Genomic DNA, 14,408 nt, shown 5'->3' with positions numbered 1-14,408 from the left:
AGAGCAAAGTACATGTACAAAGTCTCAAAGATGCCGAGTGAGTCAAAAGCCCTGGCGAGCCTGCTGCCGAAGTTCTTTTGCTGATAAGTCAAGTGAGACGCCGCCCCTTAAGGGTTAGCACCGACAAGTCAAAGGGCGCAAACAAGACCGGGGACCGTCGTCTAATTGGCTCAAAGGTCCACCTACATACGTAATCAGGCGGGATTAATCGCGGAAAAGAACATTTGATAAAGCTTTGTATGATTGAATCAATTTCTTTTACACCACCTTTTTTGCAATGTCAACAGGTGTTGTGATAAGTCCGAGATTTGGATTGTTCACAACTATGTCTCTTCATGTTAGTCATGCTATACAACGAATTCAAGATCGACTAGGACCAGAGCTTTGATCTCTTAGTGGTTTACTAAACATATTGCTCGCCGTCTACGAAGCTCGATCCACGCCCGAGTCTCGTCTATTACTTTCGTCGACCTAATATCCAGCACCAATATATCATAATCCTTTGGATCACATACATGTTTGAGGTGGCCCGAGAGAATGCCGACTTCCCATCAACTCTGACGGGGACCAATTAATCATCTCCCTCCTTCATAAATCCTGATGAAGCCTCCATCGAATGGTAAGAGTAGTCGAGTTTCCAATCCGATGAACATGTCTCCAAGAAGAAATCGACGCAGCAGGAATAGTTGCAAGTCCCGCACAGTAAATAGGGTCACATTCCAACTTACATGTCTTCTTCTCACTTTAGTGAAACCATCAACTCTTACTCTTCTACCGGTACCGGCCTCCGTAGCCACGGCCAGATTCTGCCACATCAACTACGCTGACTTTGTGTTTCGGTCGAATTGCCTTCAAACAATTCTTCGATGACCGCGTCGAGGCTTGCGCTAGCCCTTCTGGCACGATCGACGGCGTTTATGAGCTGGACATCCAGCGCAACAACATCCCCGATTGGGTGCTGGCACCGTCCTCAATTATCGTAGCCGGCGTTAGCATGTTCCTTTACTTGTTAGACCAATGGGCGCGTCAAGTGAGAATGGGGGTTCTGTATCGACTATCAAGAACCAGAAGTATTTGGTTGGCAAAGAATCTTTAATGTTGCTGGTGTAAATGTAATCGAGGCAGCATACGCCAAAATAAGAGAACACCTAAAATATAATTACAATGAGGCTTAGGTTTCGGGTTCGGCATACGCTGCAACACAGACAACATGGAACTAGACGTAGGATCAAAGAGGAGAAGGTCTACAAATACAAAGCTACTAAAACATACCATGATCATCACCCTCACAACTTCTCGTTAGAGTTAGCCATCTCAACCGCCTTCTCAAAATCCTTTAGAAATACCCACTTCCCACCCTCCTTCCACCCCTTCGCCCTCCACTCACTCCCATCCGCCGGGAAAACCTCCACAACGCTAAACAAACTACTATCATGCGACGCCACAACAAACACATCCGGACTCGCATCAAACCTCTGAATAGCACGCACCGTCTCCCTCGAAGCCTCCAAATCCATAAATATCCCACCCTCAGGCAGCGCATGGAACGGGACCCCATTCGCGTCGCTCCCCGCCTCCCCTAGGACCTTGCTGTAGGGCCCCAGGGCGGCAGAGTTACCAGCCACGGGGTGGACTGCGTGAAACGCCCGTCCGGAACAGCAACTGTGGCCCGGCAGCTGGATTTCCTCTGGTAGCGTCGCGCCGCCGTGCGGTCTCAGGACGGAGCTGTGGTGGAAGGAGTCGCCTGCAAAGTACATGAAACTATCTTCCGTCGTACGAGCCAGGGCGTTGATGTGCCCAATAGCGTGGCCCGGCGCCGAGAGGAGGTAGAAACTCCCATCGTTGAAGTAATCCAGCGCCTTGAGTCCCCCGATTTCAATCCTAGTGGAAGCAAAGTCTAGCTCACGCACTTCGCGGCCCTCGAACTCGCGAGCGAGGACGGGTGCGTCTGGGATGGTTGGGTAGCCAGGGAAATACGCCTCCTTCACCCCTGGGCCGACGATCAGCGATGCTGTGGAGGGGAAGAGTGACGGGCGGCCAATGTGATCCGGGTGTGCGTGGCTATGGGCAATATCAGCCATCACATTCTCAAGTTTCTTTTGTTGCGCACAAAAAAGCAAACATGGGTTACGTGCCTCCAGAAGAGCGCCTCAATCTCCCTCAAGTCAAGACCGCCCTCGGTCAAAATTTCGGAAACGTATTTTTGGGCAACCATCGTGCCATCCAAGTTCTTCCCCATCTCCAATACAGCTGGAGAGAAGTCATTGTCCCAGTCTTTCGGCAGACCGAGATCGAACACTACGCGTCTAATCTTTCCAGCAGAGTCCTGGTGCGTCACTAGAAATGCGTAGCCTACGCCGTACCACCTCTCGAAGCCGTTCATGGTAGGGCCCATGAAGGGTGCCGTGGGAAGATCGCCATTGAGGGTTGTGTCGATGATGGAAACAGAGACCGTCGACTTTGAAGGAGGGATATTCAAGACAGAAGTTGCAGACATGGTTGCGGATAGTTGTTGTTAGTTCAAAGACTCAAGCAGGTAGGTGTGATAAAAACAACATCGTACCGGGCATATGGAACTTTTATATGAGTCTCACCAATCTCACCTCAAAGGTTCAGGCCCAAGCAAGCCAAGGAGCGCGGACACGCGCCATAGCGGTCGTATTGCTCTTTGTCAGCCCTAGTCAGGCATAGCTTGCTCCCCGGGCCGAACGACATACAGTCAACAGCAAGTGCCGGCGATGATTAATCCGAACTAGGCGGACGAACTCGGACCATAGCACAGGTACATGAACCATAGCCACGGAAACATGCGGGCTGACCAAGACGGCGGATCCGCGGATCATCCGCGGCTTAACATGGCATCCGCAATTCGAGCCCCAAAAGGGTCATCCGTATCCGTGGCGTCGATCTCGTCAATCGGATTCGAGAAAGGCAATTCACGCCAAACGTCCGTGGAAATAATCGGAGATCCCCCATGACTGCCCGGGCCAATTCACCTCGCCGGCCGTCAGCCACCGTTTCCCAGTCGGGCCAACCCCGTGCCCGCTGACCGGTGACTGGTCGGGTCCACCTCCGCGGGTACCGGTGTGATAGTACCTGGGCTCTCGAAGTATGAGCACTTGCCCACCCTTCCGCTGGTGATTTATCCTTTTGTTATCTACGAAATCATACAGCAATTGTATGAAAGCCTTTTCCACAAGGACCAATTGTTTCCCGCATGACACTCCAAGCGGATCTGGGGATGTAAGTTGTTTATGCATGATGTGTACATGTGGACTTTAAGCCACCGCCTTCTTCTACTCAGATACGGATCAATGTACACCGACTTTGGACAGACGAAAATTATTTCAAAATTATTATTAGTTTAGCCTATTAAGATCAGGATGATCTATTAATCCATCGTAATGCTTATCCATAGTACGATATAAAAGTGTTAGTATCCCTATTATAGGGTAGTTAGTTCGAACCGTAGTTAACGAAGAGATTAATTAAACTATATAAATATCTACGTAGGTATAAAAAGGAGGTTCTAACTATAGGTTAGGCTGGCTATAATAATCATAAATAGGGCCCCTAATTAGCCCCTACGTAGTTAGCTATATGCCGCGGTTAAATTAAACTTCTAATTCGATACTAACTTTCTCTTTTTTTTATTAATTTAATTACTACGGTTAGAGGTATAATTCGACCTCGGGCCCGTTTACTAAGTCGTCTCTTTTTCCCCCTTTTCTTTACTCTTTTTATATAACCTATCCCTCTATTCGTATAGTAACTTTTCTACTACTTACGAATTACTCTAATCCCTTATTTAGTACTACTTTTATAAAAGCGTCTACGAGGTTATTTTTATTATTAATCTAATAAATCTCGAGTATCTCGCGCCTTTTGTATAATTACTTAAGGGCTATAATATCGATTATAAGCCTCTTTTCCTTCGTCGTTCCTAATTTAATAAAGTATTCGTATAGCGAGTAAGAATTTATATAAATAACTATTAAAATAAGTAAAAGGCTAATTCGATTAGTAATCTTCCTTAGCGTTATTAAAATCGCATAGGAGAGGTTAATACTATTAACTATACTATAAACTTCTAACGCTAATATACTTCTCGTTATTTACTTATTTTTAGTTAACGAGTAGTAGATTATATTACTATATATAATAAATTTGCTCTTACTTATACTCTCGTTAGCTAGGATAATAATATACCCTAATTACGAAATAAGGTCGTTATTATTCGTAAATAACCTATTAACGAAGACGTAGAGCTTATTAGTTATAAAGTCGATTAGGTAGTAAACGAGACCTCGATTAAGATTCGTTTATTATTACTTAAGCCGCTTATTAAATACCTTAACGTCTCGTTTAATTAGATTTATAACTTACCCTACCTTAGCGTAATTAAAAATTACTTTAAGTTAATAAATATTCGTAATATATACCCCTCGCGCGAGCTTAGCCTTATACTACTTCTTAACGTTAGTTACGTTCGGATCGACGAGGTTAATTTTCTTACCCTACTCTTTTTATTAAAAAATAATAGTTTCCCCTTCGATTATAAAAATCCCGCTATTAAATATTAGGGGGGTATTTATTATAAGGACCTCTTTTAGCTTCGCTACGAAGCCCGCTTTTTAAAGCTCTTTATCCTCTTTTTTTATAAAGTTAATATTAAATAGGCCTAATATATCGTTAGTTTATATTCTAATAATCCTAAATTAGTCGCCTTCGTATTCTATTACTAATAAGTACGGGTCGTACGTAGAGGTAACTATTAATAGTTAATTAATATAAAAATCGTAATAAGTAGCTTATTAATAAGTGCCCGATTTTACGAGCCTATATAGTGGCTTAAGCACTTTAATAATCGTGCTTTCTAAGTACTTACTAGCTATTTTTTTTAGTAAATAGGCTAGGATTTTCCTTATAAGCCCTGTGGCCGATTAGGTATAGGCCTAAGTAATATTACGGCTCTAAATCTTATATCCCTTCTTCCGTAGCGATACTATTAGTACTATTATTAATCGTTAACTATAGCGCTATATAGTAGGCGATTATATAAGTAGCGTCGCCTTTTTAACGTCGCCGTACCCTTAGATTACGTATCTAGACTTCTCGTATAGCTAGGGTATTCTTTTCCTTTTAATCTTACGAACTATTCGTAATTTAAATATATAGAGGTTTATATATTTTTCTAAGTCGTATAGGATAAATCGATAGACCCCTCGATTATAAAGAGTATTTACTTCGATAAGATCTAATCCCTTATACGGCTTTTTAGTAGTTATAATTATACCTTCCTTACGTAGTTTAACTACTAGCTCGAAATCGGCTTTCTCTTTTACTATATAAAAAGTGTTAATTACCTCGTCGCTAGTAATAAATTGCCGCGTTAGGGCTTGTTATTATAGTCTTTTATAACGTTTCGCTAGTAGTATGAGTGCCCTTTTAGTAATATCCTCTTCCTCGTTATTTATTAGTATTACTACGACGATTTCGTTAAGGATAATTTCCTATACCTCTACCGCGGGTTATATAGTTTCCCCTAGCTCTTCTTCTTTTTATAAGTTAGAAATTACCTCGTTAGGATCTATATAGTACGGTCTAACTACTATAATTAATACTTTGAGTAACTAGTCGCGATCTCTCGTAACTATATAAGAGCGCTCGTTAACGGAAATTAACTTATATAGCCTAGCCCACTATTAGGTAATTTTGTACTATACTCGTATATCCGAATTTAACGGTATATTTAGATTATTCCCTATATTAGGCCTATTACGCATAGTAATTACCTCGTTAACTTACCTTTTGATACTTACCTCGCGCAGTGCCTATATTACTTTTTTAACTACTTAGGCTCGTTAGCTTATACCTAGCGACGGTAGCGAAGCTAAGGTCGTTCTTAAATATACTCTAAATACTAATAACGTTAATATAAGTCCGTTAGGCCCTATAGTATTATTATAGTATTTAAGTACTATCTAGAAGTATTCGTTGTTAATAAAATCCGGATTTTCCTTTTTAATAATTCTAAACGCCCTTTTTAATTACTAATGTGCCCTTTTTACTTTTTTAATACTATAGTGCGCTTTAACGGGTACGACTTTTAGCTATATATTATAGGCCGTCGCATTATCCCTAAATTCTACCGACTTAAAGCTAGTACTAGCGTCGGTTCTAATGCTGTCTAATAGTCCCTAGTATATATTGATCTAGCTTTTTCGTAGGGCTACTTATACTATCTTTACTTATAAATCCTAGAGGAATTACCTTATTTAGAAAGATATAAATACGTCGATTATATATAGTACTAGCCGACTATTTAAATAGAAAATATCGACGACTATTTCCTAGTTAAAGTTAAGCTTATTATATAATTTAAACTTAAATCTGCGTAGGCTCTGCGCATTTATTTAATATTAGTAATATACTTTCGTTAACTACTCTAGCGCTCCTATTTCGATATTATTATTACTTAATTACTTTAAGAGGTTATATAGCCTCGTAACCAACGAGTACCTAAATCTCTAGTATAGTTTTCTAAGCTTACTTTTTATTAAGTAATTAATTAACTTTATATTATTAATAAGCTTTATAAACGCATGCCCCTATCGTCGTTCGACTACCTCGAAGTACTTATTACTAAAGATTCTGTTCTTCGTATTATTAAATATAATGCCTAGTCGATCTATATTTTTTAAATATAGGAGAAATAGGGTATTAATAGGCAAAATATAGAAAGTTATTATTCCGAAGTATATCTCTACTTCTATTATACCTAGGGCGACGATTTCCTTACCTAGGCCGAAACTAATCTTTATAATACCCACCGTTAACGTATTAAGCGTTATTAGCGCGATCTTCTATAGTACCTAAAATTACCCTTTTTTTTTAGTTAACTATTACGATACCCTAGTATTTAGGATAATCCTATAGAAATCGTCTAGGCCGTACCTTTTGCTCGCGTAGAATGCTTATACGAGCTTAGTATTTAAGGGATCTAAATAGTATAAAAAGGACCCCTCTAGCTACCCCTAGATATGCTTAGTACTATATTCCTTTTCTTTAAATATCGAGAGAAATAGCGTCTTTTCCTTAATCGTTAAAATAATAGGCTTCGGCCCTATTAAATTCGCCCTTTTAGCCGCCTTTATATCCGTTATCTAAAGGACCTTCTTTTATTATCCGTAAATAAAAGCCTATTTATTAAGAGCTTCCGCTACCCTCTATTCGTTTAGCCTCGTATATCCTCGAGAAACTAACGGGGCAAAAAAAGAGTAATTAATATTTTCGATTTCGTTATAATTTAATTTATTAGTATAGGGGGTAAGATCTTCCTTATTTTCTAAATCTCTTATAAGGGGTATATATTTTAAGCCGCTACTTTAGCTACCGTCGCTAGGTTCTATACCCCCAGATCTACCCTTATATATAATAAAGAATTAGTTAAACCGACGAGGGCTAGTTTTACTATCTACTACCCTCGACTTTTTATACTATTCGTACGATTTAGTACGCTCTTCTTTAGAGTAGTTACTTAACTAATATCTATCCTTTTTATAAATATAGTATTACTTTTTTTATTACCCTGCCCGTAAGTTAAATCTCTACTTATTTAACGAATCTAAGCCTCTTTACTAGCGATTACCGTATCTAGCCTCTTTTCTTTTCTTATTATATATTTAATTAACTTAATATTATTAGTAAGGGCCGTCGTATGCCTAGAGATAGGTTTAGCGCGGTATTCTTATTTTAATATTAAAACTAGATCTTAGCTTCGAGTAGAGCGTCTCGTAGGTTTTAGGTACTTAGTATAGGGTAATTTTTATTTTTAGTATATACTAAACTATAGTATAGAGATATCCGACTTTTCGCTCGTTTATCCCCTTATTTAGCTAGGTTTTTATTAACTTATCGATTTAATTAATAAGCTTTTTAAGGATCTTTACTCGCGATTTACCCTTTATTATCTTAGCTATAGATATAAAAAAAATCGCTCGTAGCTTAAATAGGAGCTCTAAGTTCTTATCGTAGGTCTCGAAGCGGCTTTAGATTATATTAATTATACTAAGAAAGTCGTTTTAATCGAGATTACGTACCGCTTCGTAATAGTAATTAGAGGCTTTGCTTATAAGTACGATATTAATTACTAAATAGTATTAGTATTCCCTAATTCCGACTTTTTTATAGTAATTATAAAATATCGTTAGGGTTTTTTATAAGACCTTATACTTCCCTCTAAAGTATAATTTCTCTTTTAAGAAGATCTTTTTAAGGTTTATAAATTGCCTCGTATTTGCTATTAGACTTTTAGTATTTATATACGAACTCTGCGTCGTTACGTATTGTTAGTAACTTCGGGTCGTTTATTTCTTTTTTTATTAGCCGATTGGTGCCGAATTTCGTATTAATAGCGGTAATAAGTTATAGATCGAAATAGGTAGAATTATCGATTATCGTACTTTTAGTACTATATTTTGCCCCGGTATATCTTTTTATAACGATAGATTTTTATTAGTAATTATAGGGAGGAAATCTAGGTCGTTTACCCTTTTTTTAAATTTATTAAAGCGATTATACGCTTTATTAACCTATGCCTAGTTCTATAGTACGAATTCCTCTTTTATAATTATCGCTATTAGTATTTTGTATAGCTCTCGTAATTATACTTACGCTAGTAATACCCCTCGCCCGTAAAGGAATTTATTAACTACTTTTATAATTCCTAGGCTTGCGTTTACGAACTATTTATCTAGCTAGTAGCTAAGGTCGTTTATAATCTCGTAAAATAGGGGTTGCCCCTATAGCTCCTTTTTTTTATAGACCTTAGTTAAATAGATTAATGCCGCGTTAATTTACTTACTATTAGGCTAATTTACGATTCTATATATCCACGTCCCCTAATAATCCGGGTTAATATTTATTTACTTATAAGGGATTAGGATTCTATTTAGGATCGGGTTTCGTCCTCTTTTTCTTTACCCTAACTCGCTAAGGGTCGTGCTCTAGCTTATGCTCGTATTAATAGTCGCTAGCGTATTTAATTTTAACGGGGATATATTTAATCCGCGCGCAGGTTATAATAAATCCGTACTTTCGCTACTTAACGAATTTATTAAAGTTTAGGAGATTCCCGCTTCTTTTTACTATCTCGCTACTACTCTCGTTTTTATTATTTTTAGCGATTATTATTACCTTTTTAAATCGCTAGCTATCGTACTTACTAAGATCTTCCTTTTTATTTAATAAAAAAGAGTAGGTTTTAATAGTTCTTTTTAATAATAATAGCGGTAGACGTTTATATTATTATAAGAAGATATAGTAATTAGTCTCGGGATTTTTATTAATTACCGATTTCCGCTATCCCGTATATTTCTAGCCTCCTAAGCCTCGTGCTCTTTATAATCTCTAAATAGCTTCTTTAGTTAATTTCTAATTACGGGCCGGCTACGGAAAAGTCGTTTAGTAAAAAAGCTACTCGGGGCAATAGTAAAAGGCTAGTTACTTAAGTAGTTCTATTAATTAACGTAGTTTAACGTAATAGACGTCGACCTCTCGTAAGTAGTAAAGGGCTATAATTACTTAATTCCGTGCGGTATTTAAGAATTACCTCCTTTTTCGTTTACTTCTGTAAGGTTAATTAGTACAAATCTCTTATCCCGTATAGTATTAATATTACGAAAGGGAACTCGAGGTAGGTCGGAACGCTACTATATTAACCTAATTAACTAAAGACTTAACGTAAAAAGGGAAAAAATAGAATAGTAAGTAGAAGCTAGTAGGCTAGCCCTTTGGGCCTAGCGGTCTAGCTTATTATATAACTACTAAGAGCTTAGCCTCGTAGCCTAAGGCTAAGCCATAGGGCCCACAGGGCCCTAGTACTTACTATTATAATATTATCCCCCCCTCTATACTAAAGGGCGCTATTCGTAGTACCGAAAAAATAAACCTCTAAATTACCCTTTATTCTAGCGAATCTATAGCCGTAATTACTATTATCGTATTATCGTCCTCCCTTAGTAGTAGTAAATCGCTAGCCGCGGTAGCTTTTATTTATATATTTAAGTTTCGTAGCGGGCCCTTAGTAATTAAGTACTAGTAGTAGAACGCCTAGAGCGCTACTAATATATATTTAAAGCTCTTTACGTCGTATTAAGTCGGATCCGTATCGTACCCTTTTTAATCTACTTAGTACTATAGTTTTCCCTTATATAAGCGTAATTTAACGACCTCTAAGACCTCGTACTCTAGTTCGCTATTATTATTAGTAATTAGTAGCGGTAAGTCTTAGTTCTGCTCGGGTAGTGGGTCGTTAGTAGCCTTTCTTAGCTTATTTAAGTAAAAGACTAGGTATACCTAGCTATTCGCTAATAGTTTTATAATTTATATACCCCCCTATTTAGTACTAATAATAGTTTATAGCCCGGCCTACGGCTATTATAGTTTATTTACGTCGGCGGACTTTTAATATAAGGTATTAATAAAGACCTAGTCTCTTAGCTTTAGGTCGTCCGGGCGCTAGCGGCGGTTAGTATACCTCTTATATCGTACTTAAGTAACCTTTATATTACCCCTAGCGGTCTCCTAAGCCTCGTATATCCCCTAGGCTATACGCTACGCGTTAGTACGGTTTAGCTTTTCTTTTATAGAGCCGAATTAATAAGTTCGTTTAGATTAATTAAAAAAGAGCCGTAGCTAACGACCGAATTCTACTTTATATAATAATAGCCCTATAGTCTTACTAAGCTAAGTAGTATAAGTAAAGTCGACTGCGGGTAGTATATCGCTCTAGTTATCTTAATATTAGTTAATTAGTAGTCTTAATTACTATAAGATATATTAATTTAGTACCTCTATCTAGCCGTCTATTTAGGGGTAGTCGGCCGTTAATAGCTATAGCTTAACCCCGTAAATCTTATAAAGTTCCTTCTAGAAGTTAGAGATAAATTAGGGGCCTCGGTTTAATATAATAGTCTTTAGTAGGCCGAAGATAGGTAGTACCCGTTCGTAAAATATTCGGCTTATATCTTTTATTATAATAGTTTTATAATAAAGAACGGACATCGCTCTCTTACCTAGGTAGTCTACTACTACTTAAATATTATTAAATCCTTTTTAATTAGTAGGGATAGTTATAAAGTCGGTAAAAATGTGTTACTACGGGTAGTCGGGTATTAGAAGTAGCCTTAGCTCCCCCGGGGGCTTATCGCGCGGCTTTTATAATTAGTAATAAGTATAGTAGTTCCGTACGTATTAATAAGTATCCGCCGTTAGGCCCGGCTAGTAGTATCGCTACTTAATTATCTTTACGACCTTATTATACCCTAAGTAAGCGAGGAGCTTCTATTCGTAGACCTCGTAGATAATTATTATACGAAGGTTCTCTTCCTCGGGCACTACGAGCTTCTTATTTATTATTAATAATCCGTTATTTTAAATAAACTAGCGCTCGCGCCCTTTAGCTACTAGCGCTCGTATTAGCGCGAGGGACGCTATAATAAGGTCTCTATTAAGCTTTAAAATCTTTTTTATTAGTAAATACCCCTAGAGCTCGTTTTTTAATAAGAGCGAGCTAATTATAAGCTATAGTTAACTAACTATAGTGCCTAATAATATCCGTAGCTCCGCTATAATATCGGGGGATAGTAGTCCTAGTAATAAGAGGACTTAGGTCCTATTAGCCTCCTTTAATACTTACTAAGTACGGATATCCTCTATCTTCCGTAATAGGGCGTTAGCTAGTACGTTCTCCTTCCCCGGGTAGTAATAAATTTAAAAATTAAAGTCTATTAGCGTACTAGCCTAGCGGGCTTATTATAAGTTAAGTAGGCGCTTAGTTATAAAGAATAATAGTAGCTAATAGTTTATAATAACGTCGAACTTATACTCGTAGCTTATAAGCTCTGCGCGCTATTCCTCTAAGTATAGTACTATTACTAGCATTTTTTTATTATAAATAGCGTAGTTAAGCTCTACGTTACTTATCATTTTTAAATAAAAAGCTACTAAGTACTATAACCCGTTATCCTCTTATTATTATAATAGCGCTCTAGTATATACTAAGTTAGAGGCGTTGGTTTCTAGCCGCGTTAGTAATTTTAGTTTAAAATAGTAAAGGATTAGTACTAACGTTAGCGCTAGCTTTATAACCTTAAAAGCCGTCTCGTAGTTAGCGCTAAAGTTAAAAAGAACTCCTTTACCCGTTAGTTTCGTAAGGGGCCTAGCTAGGCGGCCGTAATCTTTTATAAATCTCCTATAGAAGTTATAAAACCCGAGGAAAGACTAGATACCCTTAAGTAATATAAGTAGCTTCTAGTCTCTAATTATAAAGACTTTCTCCTTATTAGGCTATATACTTTTTATAAAAACTACAAAGCCTAGGTACTTTATAAAAGTAACGCTAAATTTATATTTCTTAATATCCGCTTATAAGCTTACTTTCCGTAAGCGGTCTAGTACTTTAGTAACGTGCTCCTAGTACTAGAGGGGGTCGTTTAAGAAGATTAGGATATTATTTATATACGCCGTATAAAAGTCGTTTAGGTACTTTATTAGTATCTCGTTTATATATCGTTAATACGTAATAAGCCCGTTATAGAGCCCGAAGGGTACTACCTTATACTTATATACCCCGTAGTGGGTTCTAAACGTCGTTAAGTCCTTAGAGGCTAGGTCGAGGTAAATATAGTAAAAGGCCTGCTTAATATTTAGTTTAATAAATACCTTTACCCTACCTAGCCGCGCGAGGGTCTTATTAATAAATAATAATAAGTAGCGGTCTTTTTTTATAACCTTATTTAGTTTATAAAAGTTAACGTAAAAGCGCAGACTATTATTATACTTTTTTATAAATAGCGTCGGCGACGTAAAAGGAGCATTACTTAGCTCGATAAATCCTTTCTATAAGTACTTTAGTAAATAGGCTCTTATAGCCTCTAGCTCTAGCACCGACTACTTATATAGAGGGTAGTAAGTTAGCTTCTCTTTACTACTATCTAGGAGCTCGATTTTATAATTATATAGCTTATAAAGTATAAATATATCGCTAGCTACTTTACTAAAGACGTCGGTCTAGGGCCGTAGGTATTTTAATAAGTTAGTTATTATAAAGTCGCGAGTAACCTAGTCGTTATTATATAAGGGGTCCGCCTCCTCTTTCTTATTTTTTATAATATAGTCTAGCTTATAAAGTAATATAGAGCCTATCTTAACGTCGTTCTACCTTAGGTTCTTTTTAAATACGGGAGCGCTAATAAAGGTAATATCTATTTATAATATTACTAGGTATAGTTTTTACTATCTAACCCTCTTTATAGGGGTAATAATAATACTATTAAGGGCGCGTTCTATCTTTTTTATATCCTTAGCCTCGTCTAACTACTATATCTAACGGGCTATTATTTTTAGCGGGCGTAATAATATCCTAATCGGCGTACCCTTTGCCCGCTATTACTAGAGCTTTTAATTATAGCGGGTTATATCTATCTTAAATAAGTCCTATTAGTAATTAGCGTCGATTTAGTATTATACGTTAATAACTTCCGGGGTATATAGGTCCTCGATATCCTTAATAATAATAGAGGGCGTCTCTTATAGTAATAGGTCCTTAGGCTATATTAGCCGTCGGTAGCGAATATTAGGGTTTACCCCGTAGTATTCGAACTACTTCTACCCTAAGATTAGGTCGTAGCGGCCCGTATTAAGCTAAAGGAGGGGTGCTTTTAGAAAGACCTATTAATTAATATATAGGTTAGTAGTCTATACTACGCTAGTATTATCTAATCGCTCTCTATTAAACCCGGTAGTAGGGATTAGGTATAGTAATTTATAAAATAGGGCCGCGCAGAATTACTATAATAAAGGGGTTACGCGGTTATTTATAAATCCGTACTTATTAGCTCCCGTATTAAATAAAGCTCTTAAGCGAATTCTATATTTATTAAATACTAATATAAGCTCTATCTTAAGGGGCTAACCCCTTACGAGATCCTATAGGTTTACTAAATTAATCGCTAATCTTCCGTCCTTTTTATACGTATCCCCTAGCTAGGAGTTTATTTTTACTAGGGGGTCTAGTTTTCTAAACCCGACTCTATTTTAATAAGGCCCGCGGTAGCGTTAATAGCGGCTATAATAGTCTTCGGCTTCTTAGGGCAGTCCTTAGAGATATATTTAGTATTATTATAAATAAAATAAGTACTACTATCCTTAAGCTTTTAATATAGGGCTTTAGGGATCGTCTCGCGGGTAGAGGTACGACTTTAGTCCTATTTAGTACCTCTAGTATTTTTATTATTTCCGCTACTTTTATTATTTTTATTACTTTTACCTAAGATCTAGCGAGTTTAGTTAGAACTTTTAACTACGCGGTCCTTTATAAAAAGGGGCTATATTACGTTAGCTAG

General features: G+C 37.4%; 2 protein-coding genes across 2 annotated transcripts; both read right to left on the bottom strand.

Annotated features, from left to right (window-relative positions):
* Positions 1–814: 814 nt before the first annotated feature.
* Positions 815–2,497, bottom strand: CLUP02_07240 (metallo-beta-lactamase superfamily protein; the record flags this gene model as incomplete). The annotated part of the gene is made up of 3 exons (XM_049286235.1): positions 815–969; positions 1,388–2,061; positions 2,298–2,497. The coding sequence occupies 3 exons, from the start codon at positions 2,495–2,497 to the stop codon at positions 815–817; spliced, it is 1,029 nt and encodes a 342-aa protein (XP_049143378.1).
* A 4,114-nt stretch (positions 2,498–6,611) lies between these two features.
* CLUP02_07239 (uncharacterized protein) lies at positions 6,612–6,851 on the bottom strand (the record flags this gene model as incomplete). Its single annotated transcript, XM_049286234.1, has 1 exon — positions 6,612–6,851. A coding segment is annotated over one exon (240 nt), but the record flags the coding sequence as incomplete, so codon positions are not given.
* Positions 6,852–14,408: the final 7,557 nt, after the last annotated feature.

This window comes from Colletotrichum lupini, chromosome 4 (genome assembly GCF_023278565.1).
Source record: "Colletotrichum lupini chromosome 4, complete sequence".
Classification (NCBI taxonomy): domain Eukaryota; kingdom Fungi; phylum Ascomycota; class Sordariomycetes; order Glomerellales; family Glomerellaceae; genus Colletotrichum; species Colletotrichum lupini.
This window is presented reverse-complemented; position numbering and strand designations above follow the sequence as displayed.